Consider the following 15,680-nt stretch of genomic DNA (forward strand, 5'->3'; position numbering starts at 1 on the left):
AAGCCGACAATCACCTCCAAAAAGCCGGCAACCAACAATAACCCTATTGTCACTACATGGCCATATGAGCAGCTTCTACCCTTACCTACTGTCTACTTGCCATTTTCCTTGTACACTGTAAACCCTCGCGGGTAGGGTCCTCTCTCCCTATGTACCATTGTGTCACTCATTGTTTGTTCTTGTTTTCTACTTCATGTTATATAATTATAGAGCTAAGTGGCTCATTATGTGCAATCCCCGGTCCACGGTGCTCTTTGGCCGTTGACAGGAGTTGCAAGGATTTCCCAAACTTCTGGTTTCCCCGACACAGTGTTTATTTAGCCGGCGTGATGTCACCAGTGCGCCGCCCAGATGACATCCGAGCCTGGGATCCTAGAAGGTAAGGAAATACCTATACACCTATGTTACCTTTGGTTTTGACTAGATTATGATTATTTTCTCAAAAGTGCTGGACACAGCATTATAAGTCGTTAATATATTATTATTGGCAGATCTCTTGCTTTGCAAAGGGCGGACCCCTTATTTAGAACAATCTTCTCCACTGACTTCAAGATGGTCCGAAACGTGACCCAACACATCCATCAGTTGGACCATTAAAAAGCATTGCGAATGGGAAACTTGCAGATGTACTGTGTTGTGCCCAGCGGAGGCTGTTGATAGACATGTTGTGCCATATGTCTCTCCATTGGTGCTGTACAGTCTGTGCAGAAGATTGCACTAAACACGAACATGGCACTTTACAAAGGAAGACAACAATTGGGGAAATGAGGACAGGAAATTATGGTATAAATATGCTTTGTGGAAACCTCTTACAGAAGACACTGCTGAAAAATCACGGTCTTCCTGTAATCTGTGCATGACTTCAATGATTCCTTATGGGGAAAAAAGTGTCTGCTGTAGATAGAGGGGTCTTGAAGAGAGTCTTCTATGACATCCACATAACGTCCTGTGATTAAAGCAGTCTATGCACTTTTAGGTAGACAGCCTGCTACACCCAACAGTAGCGCACTTGGATTTGTGCACCCACTGAGCCACAAGGCCGGGCTGCCTAGGTAGGAGCATAGCTAAATGACTACCTGTGGTTCACTGGAGCTCCTGATGGTGGAGACAGACTGAGCTGCAGGTAGCCAGCAGGTACCACTCCTGGGCAGAACCTGGTACTGTAGCTGCTGACTCCAGGTGTCAGGTTAGCTGACGCTGATTAGGGCTACATTCAGACACACAAGTCTAGGATATTGGAATAGGGATTGGCTGCACATGGAATGGGGTACTTCGAGGACAGGACTGTCCGCACTGTGACCAGGGGACTTTGGCAACAGTGCTGGCCGCACCAGGACTAGGGAATAATGTTCAGGCACTGGCCACACCGGTACCAAGAGACTTCGGGGACAGGACTGGTCGCCCCAGAAGCAGGGCAAAAAATGTTCAGGCACCGGCCGCACACGGACCAGGGATCCGGGTTCAGGACCTGGCCACACCAGGACCAGGGATCCAGGTTCAGGTCCTGGCCACACCAGGACCAGGTATCCGGGTTCAGGCCCTGGCCACACCAGGACCAGGGATCCGGGTTCAGTACCTGGCCACACAAGGACCAGGGATTCGGGTTCAGGCCCTGGCCACACCGGAACCAGAGATTCGGGTTCAGGACACTGGCCGCACTGGGACCAGGGATTCAGATTCAGGACCCTGGCCACCCCAGGACCAGGGGACCTCACAACTGCACTGGTAGAACACCATACTGCCTAATGACTAAAGTCGTTGCTTCGCGACTCCCTAAGGGGGAGGGAGTCTTCATACAGGATGATTCCCAGCAATTGTTTGGGGGCCATTTTGTAGGTGTACTCATTATGCTAAATTCCTGTCAGCAACAAGCTGAGAACATTACACTATATGTGCGCGCTTGCCCCTTTAAGAGCAGGGGAGCACGCACACACACCAAAGGCGCGCCGCTGGGACTCTGAACAGGAAGGAAGCAGTGAGCACACCGGGTGACCACGAGTCAAGAATAATGTAAACTAGAAGGTATATAGAAGTAGTGACAATGACCATATAAAGTCCTGTGATTACAGCAGCCTGTGCAGTTTTAGGTAGACCGCCTCCAATATGGAAGTAGTAACAGTGACAGGGTTGGCACTCCAATAAATCAATAATAAGGCAGTATATAGTGACTTCTTGTAAGATGCTGTTCACACTAGTGTCATGGCTTGCAGTTATCAAGGAATTAGAGTGGAGCAAAAATATTTTCAGGACTCTGATCCAGTGACCACATTGGTAGTCAGTAACCACCGCATCAGAGCCCTGTGAACCTCGTACTTTCTGTGGCATCCCTAAAGTTTCTGATTAGTAAGCTGTGAGAAGGTGGACAGGACCTCTGCAGCAAAGAGAGAAAAGCTTAGAAGTCCTGGAAAAGTACGGTCCAGCAGAACGGGGGGATAGGAAAAGGTAGCGTCCTGTTGAGAAGACTAGAAACCGGGAGCTTAGTCTCAACGAGCGCCCTTTCGGACTGTGTTAGCTAAACGCTCCGGGTATCGGGATCATAGTGTTACACGTGGACCTGTATGACCCCACCCCTAAGGAAACACAGGCAAATCAAGCATCTCCCCATGTCCCCTGCAGCACTTGTTGCCGAGAACAAAGTACAGACTGAAACTCTGAGAATCGAGCCAATGTATTTTGTCAAAGATGGAGAAAAAAAAATGTATAACCTGTAATCTCCTGTTCACCAGTTTGGCCAAATATAAAATGGGCATTATTTTAAGGACTGGTCTGGCTTAATGAAACTACACTAAGTGAAATGGAACCAACAATGGGAACAGCAGATTTAGGTACAATGTCGCACCCCCCCCCCCCCCCAACAACACAACATTTCCTGTAGCTGGACCCTACGTGGAAATGGTGGACCACTCACACGACTGCCGCCGGGGCCTAGTTTACAATGCCGCCATGACATCATTACGTTGCGGCACTATACATTATTATTATTATTTATTATTATAGCGCCATTTATTCCATGGCGCTTTACATGTGATAGGGATATACATAACAAAAGCATTTACATAATCTTAACCAAACGAGTCAGCGACTGGTACAGGAGGAGCGAGGACCCTGCCCGCGAGGGCTTACATTCTAGAAAGGATGGGTGAGGATACATTAGGTGAGGGTAGAGCTGGTCGTGCAGCGGTGGTTACTGCAGGTTGTAGGCTTGTTGGAAGAGGTGGGTCTTCAGGTTTCTTTTGAAGGTTTCCACGGTCGGCGAGAGTCTGATGTGTTGGGGTAGAGGGTTCCAGAGTAGGGGGGATGCACGGGAGAAATCTTGTATACGATTGTGGGAGGAGGAGATAAGAGGGGAGTAGAGAAGCAGATCTTGTGAGGATCGGAGGTTACGTGCAGGTAGGTAACGGGAGACTAGGTCACAGATGTATGGGGGAGACAGGTTGTGGATGGCTTTGTATGCCATGGTTAGAGTTTTGAACTGAATTCTCTGGGCAATGGGGAGCCAGTGAAGAGATTGACATGCATAACTTTGCAGCTGCTTTCTAATCAGAAGAGTCACCAGTGATGTTGCACGTAGTATAAGGTGCAGGGCTATGGTCCGGCAACCACAGACTGCTCTAAAAGGAAGTCTTGATACGGTTCTTGATCTGGAGCATGAAAATGGGCTTTATCGGGCTCTGTTAAGGTTTCCACCAGTTTGACAACAACAAAAGTTCTGTTCGCTGCCAGATAGGAGCCATGGACAATTGCCAGCCCTAAAGCAAGTGTGAACATAGCCTTAGTGAATTAGACAAGTAGATGTGGTCTGCAGCACGAAGGCCGACGCGTTAACTGGATAGGCACTAATTCAAGGGCTCACGGTATATATTTTCTATTTGGACTACTGACAGGTATGGTAGTAACTTTTTATTCCTTACATTACATTATCCTATTCTCCTAAATACATTTCCTGATGGAATTTTCATTAGTATTTTGCCATGTAATATATTTATTACAGTACATTGTCATTAGCACAGTTTTCAACTGGAGAATACGAACAAGAACTTACGACTTTCCGCCTGATGATGGAGAGCGGGATTTTTGCATGTAACGGTGTTGCAGATAATTCCTTGTGGACGGTCGATAAATATAATCTTCTTTTAATATTTGCCAAATCGGTTATTCTGGAGGAAAAAAAAAATATTACGCAGATTACAGCAGACATAATAAATTGCATTTCGATAACATCATGTAAAACTCTGCATTTTCCATAAAATTCTGTGTCAGGTGCTGCAGCGGCACATTTTAAAGATGACATTTTATAAGATAAGTAATGAGATTTTTTTTTTCTCTCTTTTTCTCTCTTAAACTTAAACTTAGGTGAAACAAAGCCTGATATCACAGATCACTTTACATGCTAATTTATTTCTACACTTTGTACTGTATTTTAAAAGCCCTTCATTCTGTGAAAGAATTCAATTTGTGTGAAGTGAGAAAGCCTCAGCCTTTAATAATCATGGATGTGCGAGGCCTTCATCTCATATTATCACGGGAGCTGTTGCAAACCATCGAATACCATAAAGTCCAGTCTTTCTTTACTAAATTCAGAGCTCAGGTTTTATATCATGCCCCTCCTAGACAGAAGACACTTAATAAAACATGACTAAACGCCAAGCGTCTCGTATTTGCAGGCCATATTTCGGCTAACCTAAAATAGATTATCATCAACAATGATGTCTGATTGGCTGCGGGAAGAACAGTGCCTTAAAAGGAATCTGTCACAAGAGCCAGGACCCTGATTCCAGCAATGTGTCACTTACTAGGCTGCTTCCTTAAGTTTTTATGAAATCAGAGTTTTATCAGCAGGAGATTATCACTAGAGGACTAGTAAAACTGTAGTCCAACCATGCCCCCACCCCTGATTGGCTACTTTCTTCCTATTCACAGTGTAAACAGAAAGCAGCCAATCAGTGGTGTGGGCGGGGCTATACATAGCTCAGCATTCAGAAAACTGCTAAATATGTAACAGAGAAAACAAAGATTTTATAAAAACTACAGCAAGCAGCCCAGTAAGTGATACATCACTGGAATCAGCGTTTTGCACCTAAATCATAATGCTTTCAGATCTGCTGACAGATTCCCTTTCATTGACATATAGTCAAGGCTGGGAATATTAAGTGATAGGCTACATTGTGACTAGGGTGCTTCCAGATGTGTTGTCAGATTCTCATCAATGTGTTGAGTAGAGCTATGTAAAAAAAAACATTTTTGGTCAGATTTATAATAATTTATACATTGTAGACATTATAAATAAGACATGAAGTCAACACAAAAGTATTTTCTTACATAGGCCATAAAATAGTTTTTAAAAGATTGCCATCTTTGTACAGTATACTAGTTTGACTTCTTAATCCACAAATGTGGCGGTTGCATCCTATGGCAATTGTGTAGAGCGCATTTATGCTCTTTACATAGCATGCTGCTCATTTAAAATGTATGAAGACGAGTGTGCTACCCACATAGGGTATTGTGCCGCCATCATGATAGCGGCTGCTACATCTGTAAATGTATCCAAAATTTGTTGCTGATTATTTCTTACAGGATTTCAATTACAAAAAAACATAGGGTGGGAGATAATTTGTTGATTGCTGGGTGGTATGACTGCTAGGACCTCAGAGACCCAAGAATGGGACTTTGGAACTCTGATAATGGGGCTCTGCAACCCTGTCTTAATGGAGTGGAGGTGAGTTTGTTTGACTATTTCTGGTCACGGTGGTAACTTACATACCTCCTTAGCGCCGCCCTACTGACCGTGGTCACTGTGCTGCTTCTCCACGTGTCAGGCCGTCTCGCTGAGTTTACCTCTTGCAGCACTCCTCAGCACTGCTGCATCTGCATGCTGTTTCCATTTGGCTTTAGGGGGGCGTGGACAGTGTCGGCAGGAATTTAACCCTGATGTGTCCTGCAGATATTAGGTTACCTGGCCAATCTCGTGCCAGCAGGATATATATTAAGCAGTTCCTCCTACCATTCCTTGCCTGAACATTGGTTTCTAGTCTGTTAGCCTGCTAGTACCCGGTTTATGTGTGTCTGTACTCTATCTCCTATTTACAACCAGTCCTGTTTACCCGCTGTGTTTGACCTCTCCATTCCTGATTCCGGCTTTGAATAGTGAACCCATGCTGCCTGCCCCGAACTTGGATCAACTGACTACGTTTCTATCTCTCTCTCCTGTACCTCGTAACCCCGCCTTTGTAGACCCGGGGACTGTCCTGGAGTGGTAGGTGGTGTCTAACAGCGGCCCAGCCTATCCTCACCATCACAGGCTCTAGTGAAGACCCAGTAGACACTTAGTCACGTCCCTCCAGGGTAAGCCCGGCCCATGACGCAGTGGTTCCACACCCACCAGTGTTACATTTCTCCAATCATTGGCTGTCGAGAAAGTCAAACAGTGTATTTGGTTCTCACTGGCGGTCCAACTAACAGTGAATGAAGTGGAGGCCAAGCATGTGTGCCAATACTCTAGTCAGGATGGGGCTGCAGAGCTCCATTCTTGAGGGTTCCAGTGCCCAATATTGGAAGCGCTTGGGGGGATCAGCGATCAGACCCACAGTGATCAGCATGTTTACGGAATAATTTTTTTTGGGGGGAAAACCCTTTAATTTGTCTTTACTATTTTATTCTATGTCAAAAGTTGTGAAGAATATAATGTCTTAATTTACGTCAGCCAGCACTGGAGGGAGCTTAATGTATTGTGTTCGTAATATGAACTCAATATTAAAAGGGTATTCCCATCTAGGATGTGGCTTTACTAAAAATCCAACCTCTGTGACCTTCTCTGATCTTGAGATTAATAGTGTTATTGCTAGGTCATTTTCATAGTTTTTCCCTGCACATGAATGGTTCTGCTCCACAGTTACCTGCACAGTCCAATGACCAAGAGCACCTCTATGCAAAAAAAAATAGTGAAGCAGGCGAAGCCCTACCCTACACCACAACTGTGACCAGAGGAGATCTCAGAGTTTGGAATCATTATATGAGGGCATATCTTAACATTGTGCCATCACTTTATTAGATGGGAACGCCTTTAATATGGGGTTAATGTTAACAACAAAATTCAGTAAGCTTCTAAGGTATAGGTGGCTGAAGGCAGCAGCAAAGCACAGAGCTTCATTCTCAGGATCGATGCAGGTTCCGAAAGTTGGTCTCCACGATCATAAAGTGATGGCTGATATTGGTGCCACTTTTTAAGATGGAAATACCACCTTTGTTAAGTTCACTGTTAGTGAAAAAGTTGAAACTAAAACGATGGTTTTACGTGAAAGCTCAGTGTCAAGCAAGGTGAGGGAAAGACTAAGTGCACAACGACGGAAAGAGGGGAAGGGAGCCCAACAACTAGGGAAGGGGGGAGTGGAGACCCCTAGGCAGATCTAATATCACCCTACCTACCCTATCGCCCCTATATAGGTTCCACACCTATCGCCGAGCAGGAACCTAATCCCTGAGTGTCCCTAGAGCTAGGCCTTAGAGAGGGAGGGGACGGGGTGAGCACTAGTCAGGCACCACTGCAAACTAAAGACAACAAGGTAAACAAACAAAAGGGATACACTTAGCTTGAGCAGACTCCAGAGAGATAACACCAACTGTCCTCCAAGGGCACCAAAGAAGAAACTAGCTGACTGCTAGTGCTCCAAGGCTGCACAGAGGTACATGGAAATATCACCGGCGACTCTCCAGAGAAACTGAGAGTTTTTAACTACCAAGCAAGGGTCTGTCAATCAGCAGCAGAAGGTGGAGTTTGCTGCTGGCTCCTAAAAGAAGAAGGATATGACTATACCACAGAGATGAGAGGATCAAGAAGGCGCCTGCAATGCCATACGCAGTGACCTTCTACAGCTGGATCCAGAGCGACTGTCTGTCACACCTGACACACCTGTGACACTCAGGTCATGATGTGTAGTCATAATCTTGACCAAATTTTAAAAAAATTTAAACATGGTTACGAATGAGATTTTACCAGGATTTGTCAACAACTACATGTCATCACATAACCAGACCCATAATAGTAGAAATATTCAAGTCATTTTTGTTCCTGCTGTTGAGCTACTTCTTCCAGTTGGGACAGGCAGGTGCCCGCTGCAATCGTGTTGGTCACTACTAAATGGCTGCAACAGTTATATGCTCATCCCTGCTGGGTGATGAAGCCCTGAGAGCAGCGGGGAACCCAGGCAGCACTACAGAGGGGTGGAGTGAGATCAGTAGTTGGGTATGCTGCTACAGCCTGCACATGGGTGTGCTATCCCTTTAAAATAAGTATTTACTTTTTTAAAAAAACATTTTCTACTTTTGCAAAGCATTTAAGATAAAAAAAATGAAGCAACTGTGCTAATAACTTTGACAAAAATATCCTACCATTTCATTACGGACTATGAAATTACAAACTAATACTGCAGACATCTGTCTCTGCACCACCTTCTTGCTAACTTATTGTTGAATTCTCAAGAAAAAAAAATATCTTCCAAACTGTTTGCCTTCCCCTTCTCCTTTACCAAAATAACGACAGACACAGTGGACTTGCATGAAATGGCCAAAGCAGCTTTTATTAAATAACAACTTACGATATTAAGTACTAACTTGAATATAAGAAAAAGATCTTTGGAAAACTCTCAGATAAAACCTTGCCCCATCAGCTGCTCTTCTTTTTCCCTAACCCCATTGCGCCAATTCGAGGGCCGACCTGCTGAATTTTGTCCCAGATATGTTACACACCTGTCCCAGGTATCCTGGGCTCTGTTTCCTACTCTTGGGTCTGCTCTCCTCTGCTGTGCTCCACGTCGGGTTTTGCAGGTTGCCCAGAATGACATCATCTCCCTAAACCTATATAAAGCCAATTTAGATACACCCCTGTGTCTTGGGATTGAGACTCTAGTGTGCCATGTTTGGTTTGCTCCATTTCTTGTGCTTGCTGTGTTTTCCACTTGCATTCAACTCTTCTGGGATCCACTTCATCCATCCTGTTGCTCCTGAGACCCCTGTCGCTGCCTATGTCCCTTCTTGCTCGCTGCATCAATACCCTGACCAAAGGCTTAGAGGATCCACCTCACCTGTTGAGCCTAACACTGTGGAGTGACCCCCACCACAAAGGGGTCCCTTTCTCCTTTATTACATCACTATTTGGCTTTTCAAAGACCTGTTTTGACCTGCTGACTTGACATAAAGCCCAACACTGAGCAGGCGAACAACAACTAAATTCCCTCCCCTAAAACAAACTGCCTCTATTATTTAACGAACATTAGGGAGGCACGGACTGCCCCTGCACGGCCCAGACCTCCCTTTATACCACTTCACAGCCACAAATCAGGTAATATTATACTACATTAACCCTTTTTACTTTCTACTCTCTCCCTTACCTAATACATATTCAAGCACCATTTAAGGACTCCCTAACCTAATCCCATTAAAACTCATACCCAAATTATACTGCCTTGACATATAACCCTGGCCATTAGTGATGAGCGAGCATGCTCGTTACTCTAGATTTACGAGCATGCTGGGATATTTTCTGAGTATCTTCGGTGTGCTCGAATGTTATGTTTGAGTCACTGTGTGTACATGATTTGCGACTGTTTAACAGCTTTGATATATGTGAGCAATGCCTGTTTGTTAGGCATTCCTCACATGTATTAAAGCTGTCAAACAGTCATAAATCATGTGACTGAAACATAACGTTCGAGCACGCCGCAGATACTCGGTGAGCACCCGAGCATGCTCGCCGAAACGGTTAACAGAGCACGCTCGCTCATCACTACTGACCATCCCTCCGAGCCCCTTTGGAGCATAATAGTGATCTTACTATATATCTGAAGTTGCTATGTAATTCTCTACATAAGTAAATTGTTCTCTCTGATAGACTCCAGTCTGATCATTTCCATTTTGCTCATTAGTCTAGAAACTTACAATTCTGATCCGAGCCTACTGATTGGAGTAATATTTTGCCTTTTTCTGTATTTTAGACCAGTGTTTCTGATTTTGATTACCATCTGATCTGCATTCCGGTTTTCTATTTCTAGGCTTAGTCTCATTCTTGTTTCAATCTTCCAAGTAGATCCATCTTCCGTATAAAAAGCCTGAGATGAGTCTAATTCGTCAAGCTGAATCAGAATCGGCTATTTGCATAAACAGTAGATGTTCCTGTCTCCTGGTGCGAATGTGACGAAACATCAGGAATTAAGATTAGAAGATATCTGCAGAAATATACTTTTCTCCCCTCTGTAATAAAAATCAACAATATTGTATCTGGAATGAAGCTATAGAAATCCCATTACACAGTACAAGTTCCGAGGAGCGAAAAGTCATTGTCATTCTACAGACAGGTACTGGTTCCTGGGAAACTATTTATTGCTTCTCTTACAAGCCGCCGTCAGTCGTAAGACTCGAATGTCACATTTTATTTATTTATTTATTTTTGTTCCTCCCCTCCAGAAGTTTCGTTGGAGCAGCCACAGAACAGTTAATATATTTTTATTATGTCTCCACTGGAGCATTCATATCTAAGGGTCAGGAATGTGATAGGAAAGTAATAGGACCATGTTGAGAAAAAATGAGGTAGTCAAAAGGAAAATCAACCTCATTTATAATAATATTCGAGTGATCAGGAGGTGAGTAACTGCGCAAGCTGCGGTCATTAGCCGCAATCATTCCACACGTAACATCTACATTTCGAGGAGTGTATGGAGAGTCGAACGGCACCGCAAGTTCATTTCTCAGATCTTTCGATTTAGAGCCAGTTACCTGGATGGAGTCACGCTTTATAAACTCTGTGATCATACAGTAGTTATATGGATGCCGATCCAAAAGATGGAGAATTTCAGCTGTTTAGAGAGCAATAACTTATTTCCATATGCCCTAATCAGACCCCGATACATGTTAGATACCATCCGACCATCTAATGTGTATGGGGGCTTCACAACTCTCCCCCAAGAGAAGATATCGGGGTGATAATAAATGGGAAGTTAGAATTGATTTCCCCCATACTTTTCTCCTACAGGCAGAACGGGGGACTCAGGAAAGATAGCTGTGGGCCAATCGAGAGTTCATCCGACTGTATGAGCACCTTTAAGCCATATGGATGTCTCCGTTGTTGTATCTTTTGCCTTAAAGGGTTGTTAACTACTTCTTAAAGTAGCACTCCCATCAAAATTTTTATCCTCTTTATAAATTGCAGTCATCATATTATATAGCACTGTGTACTTACAATTGCTCATTTTGCCTTTCTACCTATAATTCTTCTCTTTTCCATTAGGTCTATGACATCACGTAATTAAAAACAGACTTCTAAGCCCAATGTAGAAATAGAAAGTCTCTTATCCCTACATGAGTTATCCACCTATTCAACTCCTGACCAAGCTGCTCTGCTTCTTCTCCCTGCCAGGGACTTTGCAGTGATGAAGAACTGTAGTTCTAATGATGACTCATGCAGGGAAAACAGACTTCCTCTTTCTACATAGAGCTTAGAAGAATTCAGCTAGTCAGTTTTTAATCAAGTGATGTCGTAGACCTAATGGAAAAGAGAAGAATTAACTGGATATAATGAGCAATTGTAAGTACACAGTGCTGTATAATATGATGACTGTAATACAATAAGAGGATACAATTTTGATGGGAGTGCTACTTTAAATAATAAATTCCCCAGTATAACATAAAAATAACAGACACTCACCATCCACATGGGCGTCATTCCAGGGATGTCTTGTTATGATCTGCAACAAAAACTAGGGAAAGAAGGGGAGAGCTGTCCCTACAGTAAGACTAAGCTGAGTCCCTACGTTGTAGCAGGCGACCTGTTCCTTGTGAACAGACCCGCCTTCGTCCTCGACTAGTCTGAACGGAGACCTATAGAGAAAGGGAGGGGTCCCTAAAAGAACTAAGGACTGGGACAAAAAATGGGACACCTCCTAACAGAAGTTGTTGCAGAGCAAAAGATAAACTAACAAAAGTACTAGAGGTCCAGAGGACCAAGCAAACTAGAGATAGATAGGCACAAAAGCACCTGGCTAGAAAGACAGTTTAAACAACACTGAAGTCCAGCAAGGCCAGAAGGGCGGAGCTGGAATATATAGGAAGATAGTTACGTGACCGCAAAACACAAGATAGAAACAAAAACAAACAGGAGGGTTCTAACAGTACCCCCTCTTTTATGAGGATCCTCCGGATCCTCCAGGCCCAGGCCTATCCGGAAATATCCTGTGGAAAGCTCTGACAAGTCTAGGGGCAGAGACATCATCCGTCTTAACCCAGGAGTTATCCTCGGGACCGAAACCTTTCCAAGCAACGAGATACTGCAATCTCCCTCTATGCTCTCTGGAATTCAGGATACGAGAAATTTCATGTTCGCCGTCTTCCACCACCGGAGGAACTGTGACAGTGGCCTCCCTATCCGATACATCAGCCTTTTTTAACAAGGAAACATGAAACACAGGATTAATCTTCCAGGAAGAGGGAACCTCCAACCTAACAGCAGGCTGGTTAACCACCTGAAGCACCTTAAATGGCCCCACAAACTTCGGAACCAATTTTTTAGAGGGAATCCTCAACTGCAGATTCTGTGAGGACAACCAAACCATGTCACCCACAGTAAACAAAACCTCTTTACGTTTCCTGTTAAAATACTTCTTGGACTTTTTGTTAGCCTCTTGAAGGTTACAACGTACATTAGTCCAAACTCTCTCCAAATCACCGGAAAAATTCTCCTCCTCCGGCACCGCCGACCCCAATTTGGAGAACGAACCAAAAGACGGATGTCTCCCAGTACAACAAAAAAAAGGAGAACACCCAGCAGAGGAGGATGTATGGTTGTTAAGAGCAAATTCTGCGAGTGGCAGAAACGCAGACCACCCCTCTTGATTGTCTGCCACAAAACAACGCAAAAACTGTTCAACATCCTGGTTCTTTCTTTCAGTCTGTCCATTAGACTCAGGATGATAACCAGACGAAAATGACAAATGGACTCCCAACCTGTCACAAAAAGCACGCCAAAAGCGAGCCACAAACTGAGGTCCCCTATCAGAAACAATGTCGGTGGGAACGCCATGGAGCCTGACAATTTCCTTAACAAACGCCTTAGCGAGTGTCTTAGCGCAGGGTAGCTTAATGAATGGAACCAAATGACACATCTTGCTAAATTGGTCCACGACCACCCAGATGACAGTGAAACCCTTGGACACAGGAAGGTCAGTAATAAAATCCATTGCCAAATGCGTCCAAGGCGCACTAGGAACCTCCAGAGGGCAAAGCATCCCCGCAGCAGGGGTATGGGAAGCCTTTGACCTAGCACACACTGTACATTGATGCACCCACTTGATGACTTCCTTCTGCCACCAAGGCCACCAAAAACTGCGACTGATAAGTCTCTTAGTCTCAGAAATTCCTGGATGACCTGCCAACCGAGACTCATGATGCTCCACAAACAAATCTCTCCTAGAGGTTCTAGGCATAAACAACCTCTCATGAGGAGTGTTAGATGGGGCATCCTCTTGGGCTTTCAGAATCCCTTCTTCCAAAACGGAGTCCAATGCTGCTACCACAACTCCTTCCTGTAAAATGCTCTCCTCCTCCTTGGTACCAACCATGGGAGAAAAGCTGCGAGATAAAGCATCGGCTTTAACATTCTTAGTACCAGGGATATAGGTAACAGAAAAATTAAACCGAGAAAAAAAAAGTGCCCACCTAGCTTGACGGGCATTCAAGCATTTGGCAACATCCAGATAGATCAAATTCTTATGATCTGTGAAAACCTGAACAGGAAATTTAGCACCTTCCAAGAAATGACGCCAATGTTCAAACGCAAGTTTAATAGCCAGCAATTCCCGATTACCAACATCGTAATTAAGTTCGGTTTCTGAAAATTTTTTCGAAAAAAAAGCACAGGGATGTACTCCATCCTTGTTCTCCTGAGACAAAACTGCACCGACCCCCACCGAAGAAGCATCTACCTCGACCAAAAAAGGCTTGGTCTCATCAGGCTGCATAAGGATAGGGGCAGAACTAAACCTCTCCTTGAGATACACAAAAGCTTCAAAGGCCTCAGTAGTCCACTGGACCGTATTCGCACCTTTCCTGGTGAGATCGGTCAGCGGCTTAACAATTATAGAAAAATTCTTAATCAATTTCCTGTAATAATTGGCGAAACCCAAAAATCTCTGTATTGATTTCAAACCAATAGGCCTAGGCTATTCCTGCACAGCCTGAACTTTCACCGGGTCCATCTCAAAGCCCTCGCTGGAGATAATGTAGCCCAAAAAACTAATTCTCTGCACAGCGAACTCACATTTCTCCAGCTTAGCAAAAAGTGAATTATCACTCAATATCTGCAACAACTCACGTACGCTGTGCCAATGGGACTCCAGATCTGGTGAATAAATCTGAATGTCATCCAAATACACAACCACATTCTTGCCAATCAAAGGTCTCAGGATGTCATTAATAAGGTTCTGAAAAAACGCGGGAGCATTGGTAAGACCAAAAGGCATCACCAGATTCTCAAAATGACCTACCGGAGTGTTAAAAGCAGTTTTCCATTCATCACCCTCCTTCATTCGTATCAAATTGTATGCCCCCCGGAGATCAATTTTAGAGAACCACTTGGCCCCTACTAACTGGTAAACAAGTCCGGAATTAACGGCAATGGGTAGGAATTGCGTACGGTAATCTTATTAAGTTCACGAAAGTCCAGACATGGACGTAAACCACGTCTTTTTTCTTAACAAAGAAAAATCCAACGGCCACAGGCGACTTAGAAGGTCTAATGTGACCAGCAGCCAAGCTCGTCTGTATGTATTCCTCCAAGGCCTTTCTTTCAGGGATAGTCAGATTAAATAAGCGACTCTTGGGAAGAGTAGCTCCAGGAACAAACTCAATGGTGCAATCATAGTCCCTATGAGGAGGTAAAACTTGCGACTCCTCCTCTGAAAAAACCTTCCAAAAATCCTGAATAGGTACTGGTAATTCCCCTTTTTCCACAGCCGCAATGCGACCATTACAACATTTATCATAGCACTTAGGACTCCAAGACTTAATCTCATTATTAGACCAGTCCAGTAAAGGATTGTGCTGTTTTAACCAAGGCAAACCTAAAACGACTGGAGAGGGTAAATTATTTAATACCACCAAATCCAAATTTTCTTGGTGAATGCCATTGATAGTGAGGGGAAATGCAGCAACCTTGTGAGTAATACATTTCAAAGGAGTGTTATCAATTGCAATCACAGAAATAGGTGATGACAAAGGTTTGGATTCCAATTTAAGTTTTTCCAAAAACCCCTTATCAATCACATTAAGTGTAGAACCACAATCCACAAATACCTGAAATTCAATCAAATCTTCCTGCAATGAGGTACTCCCTGAAAGAAATACTCCATTAGAGGTCAAACAAGCAATACGGGTGTAACTGACCTTTTTTTTTTCTTTACTTAAACGAAGCTCACAGTTCTTAATCAAATGGTCAGATTTACCACAATAAAAACACAATCCCTTGGAAAACCTGCGGTCTCTTTCCTGAGAGCGGAGTGACATCGCCCCAACCTCCATCGGTTCTCCGTCGTCCGAGCAGACCCTCTCGGAACTAGGAGCTGCCATTGCAGGAATATTTTCATCAGAAACCCTGGCACGCAGTCTCCTGTCCACACGTACAGCTAATTGCATGGCTTCTT

At 44.1% G+C, this 15,680-nt stretch overlaps 1 protein-coding gene across 1 annotated transcript in view; it reads right to left on the reverse strand.

Annotated features, from left to right (window-relative positions):
- CFAP20DC (CFAP20 domain containing) overlaps window positions 1-15,680 on the reverse strand; it is a 692,474-nt gene that overhangs the window by 413,893 nt on the left and 262,901 nt on the right. Inside the window, exon 6 of the mRNA XM_073644645.1 lies at window positions 4,043-4,157. Coding sequence (XP_073500746.1) covers window positions 4,043-4,157 — 115 coding nt within the window. The remainder of the gene's footprint in view (window positions 1-4,042; window positions 4,158-15,680) is intronic.

Source organism: Phyllobates terribilis, unplaced genomic scaffold, assembly GCF_046119375.1.
Source record: "Phyllobates terribilis strain yellow unplaced genomic scaffold, ASM4611937v1 Scaffold_8__6_contigs__length_399053987, whole genome shotgun sequence".
NCBI classification, from domain to species: Eukaryota; Metazoa; Chordata; class Amphibia; order Anura; family Dendrobatidae; genus Phyllobates; species Phyllobates terribilis.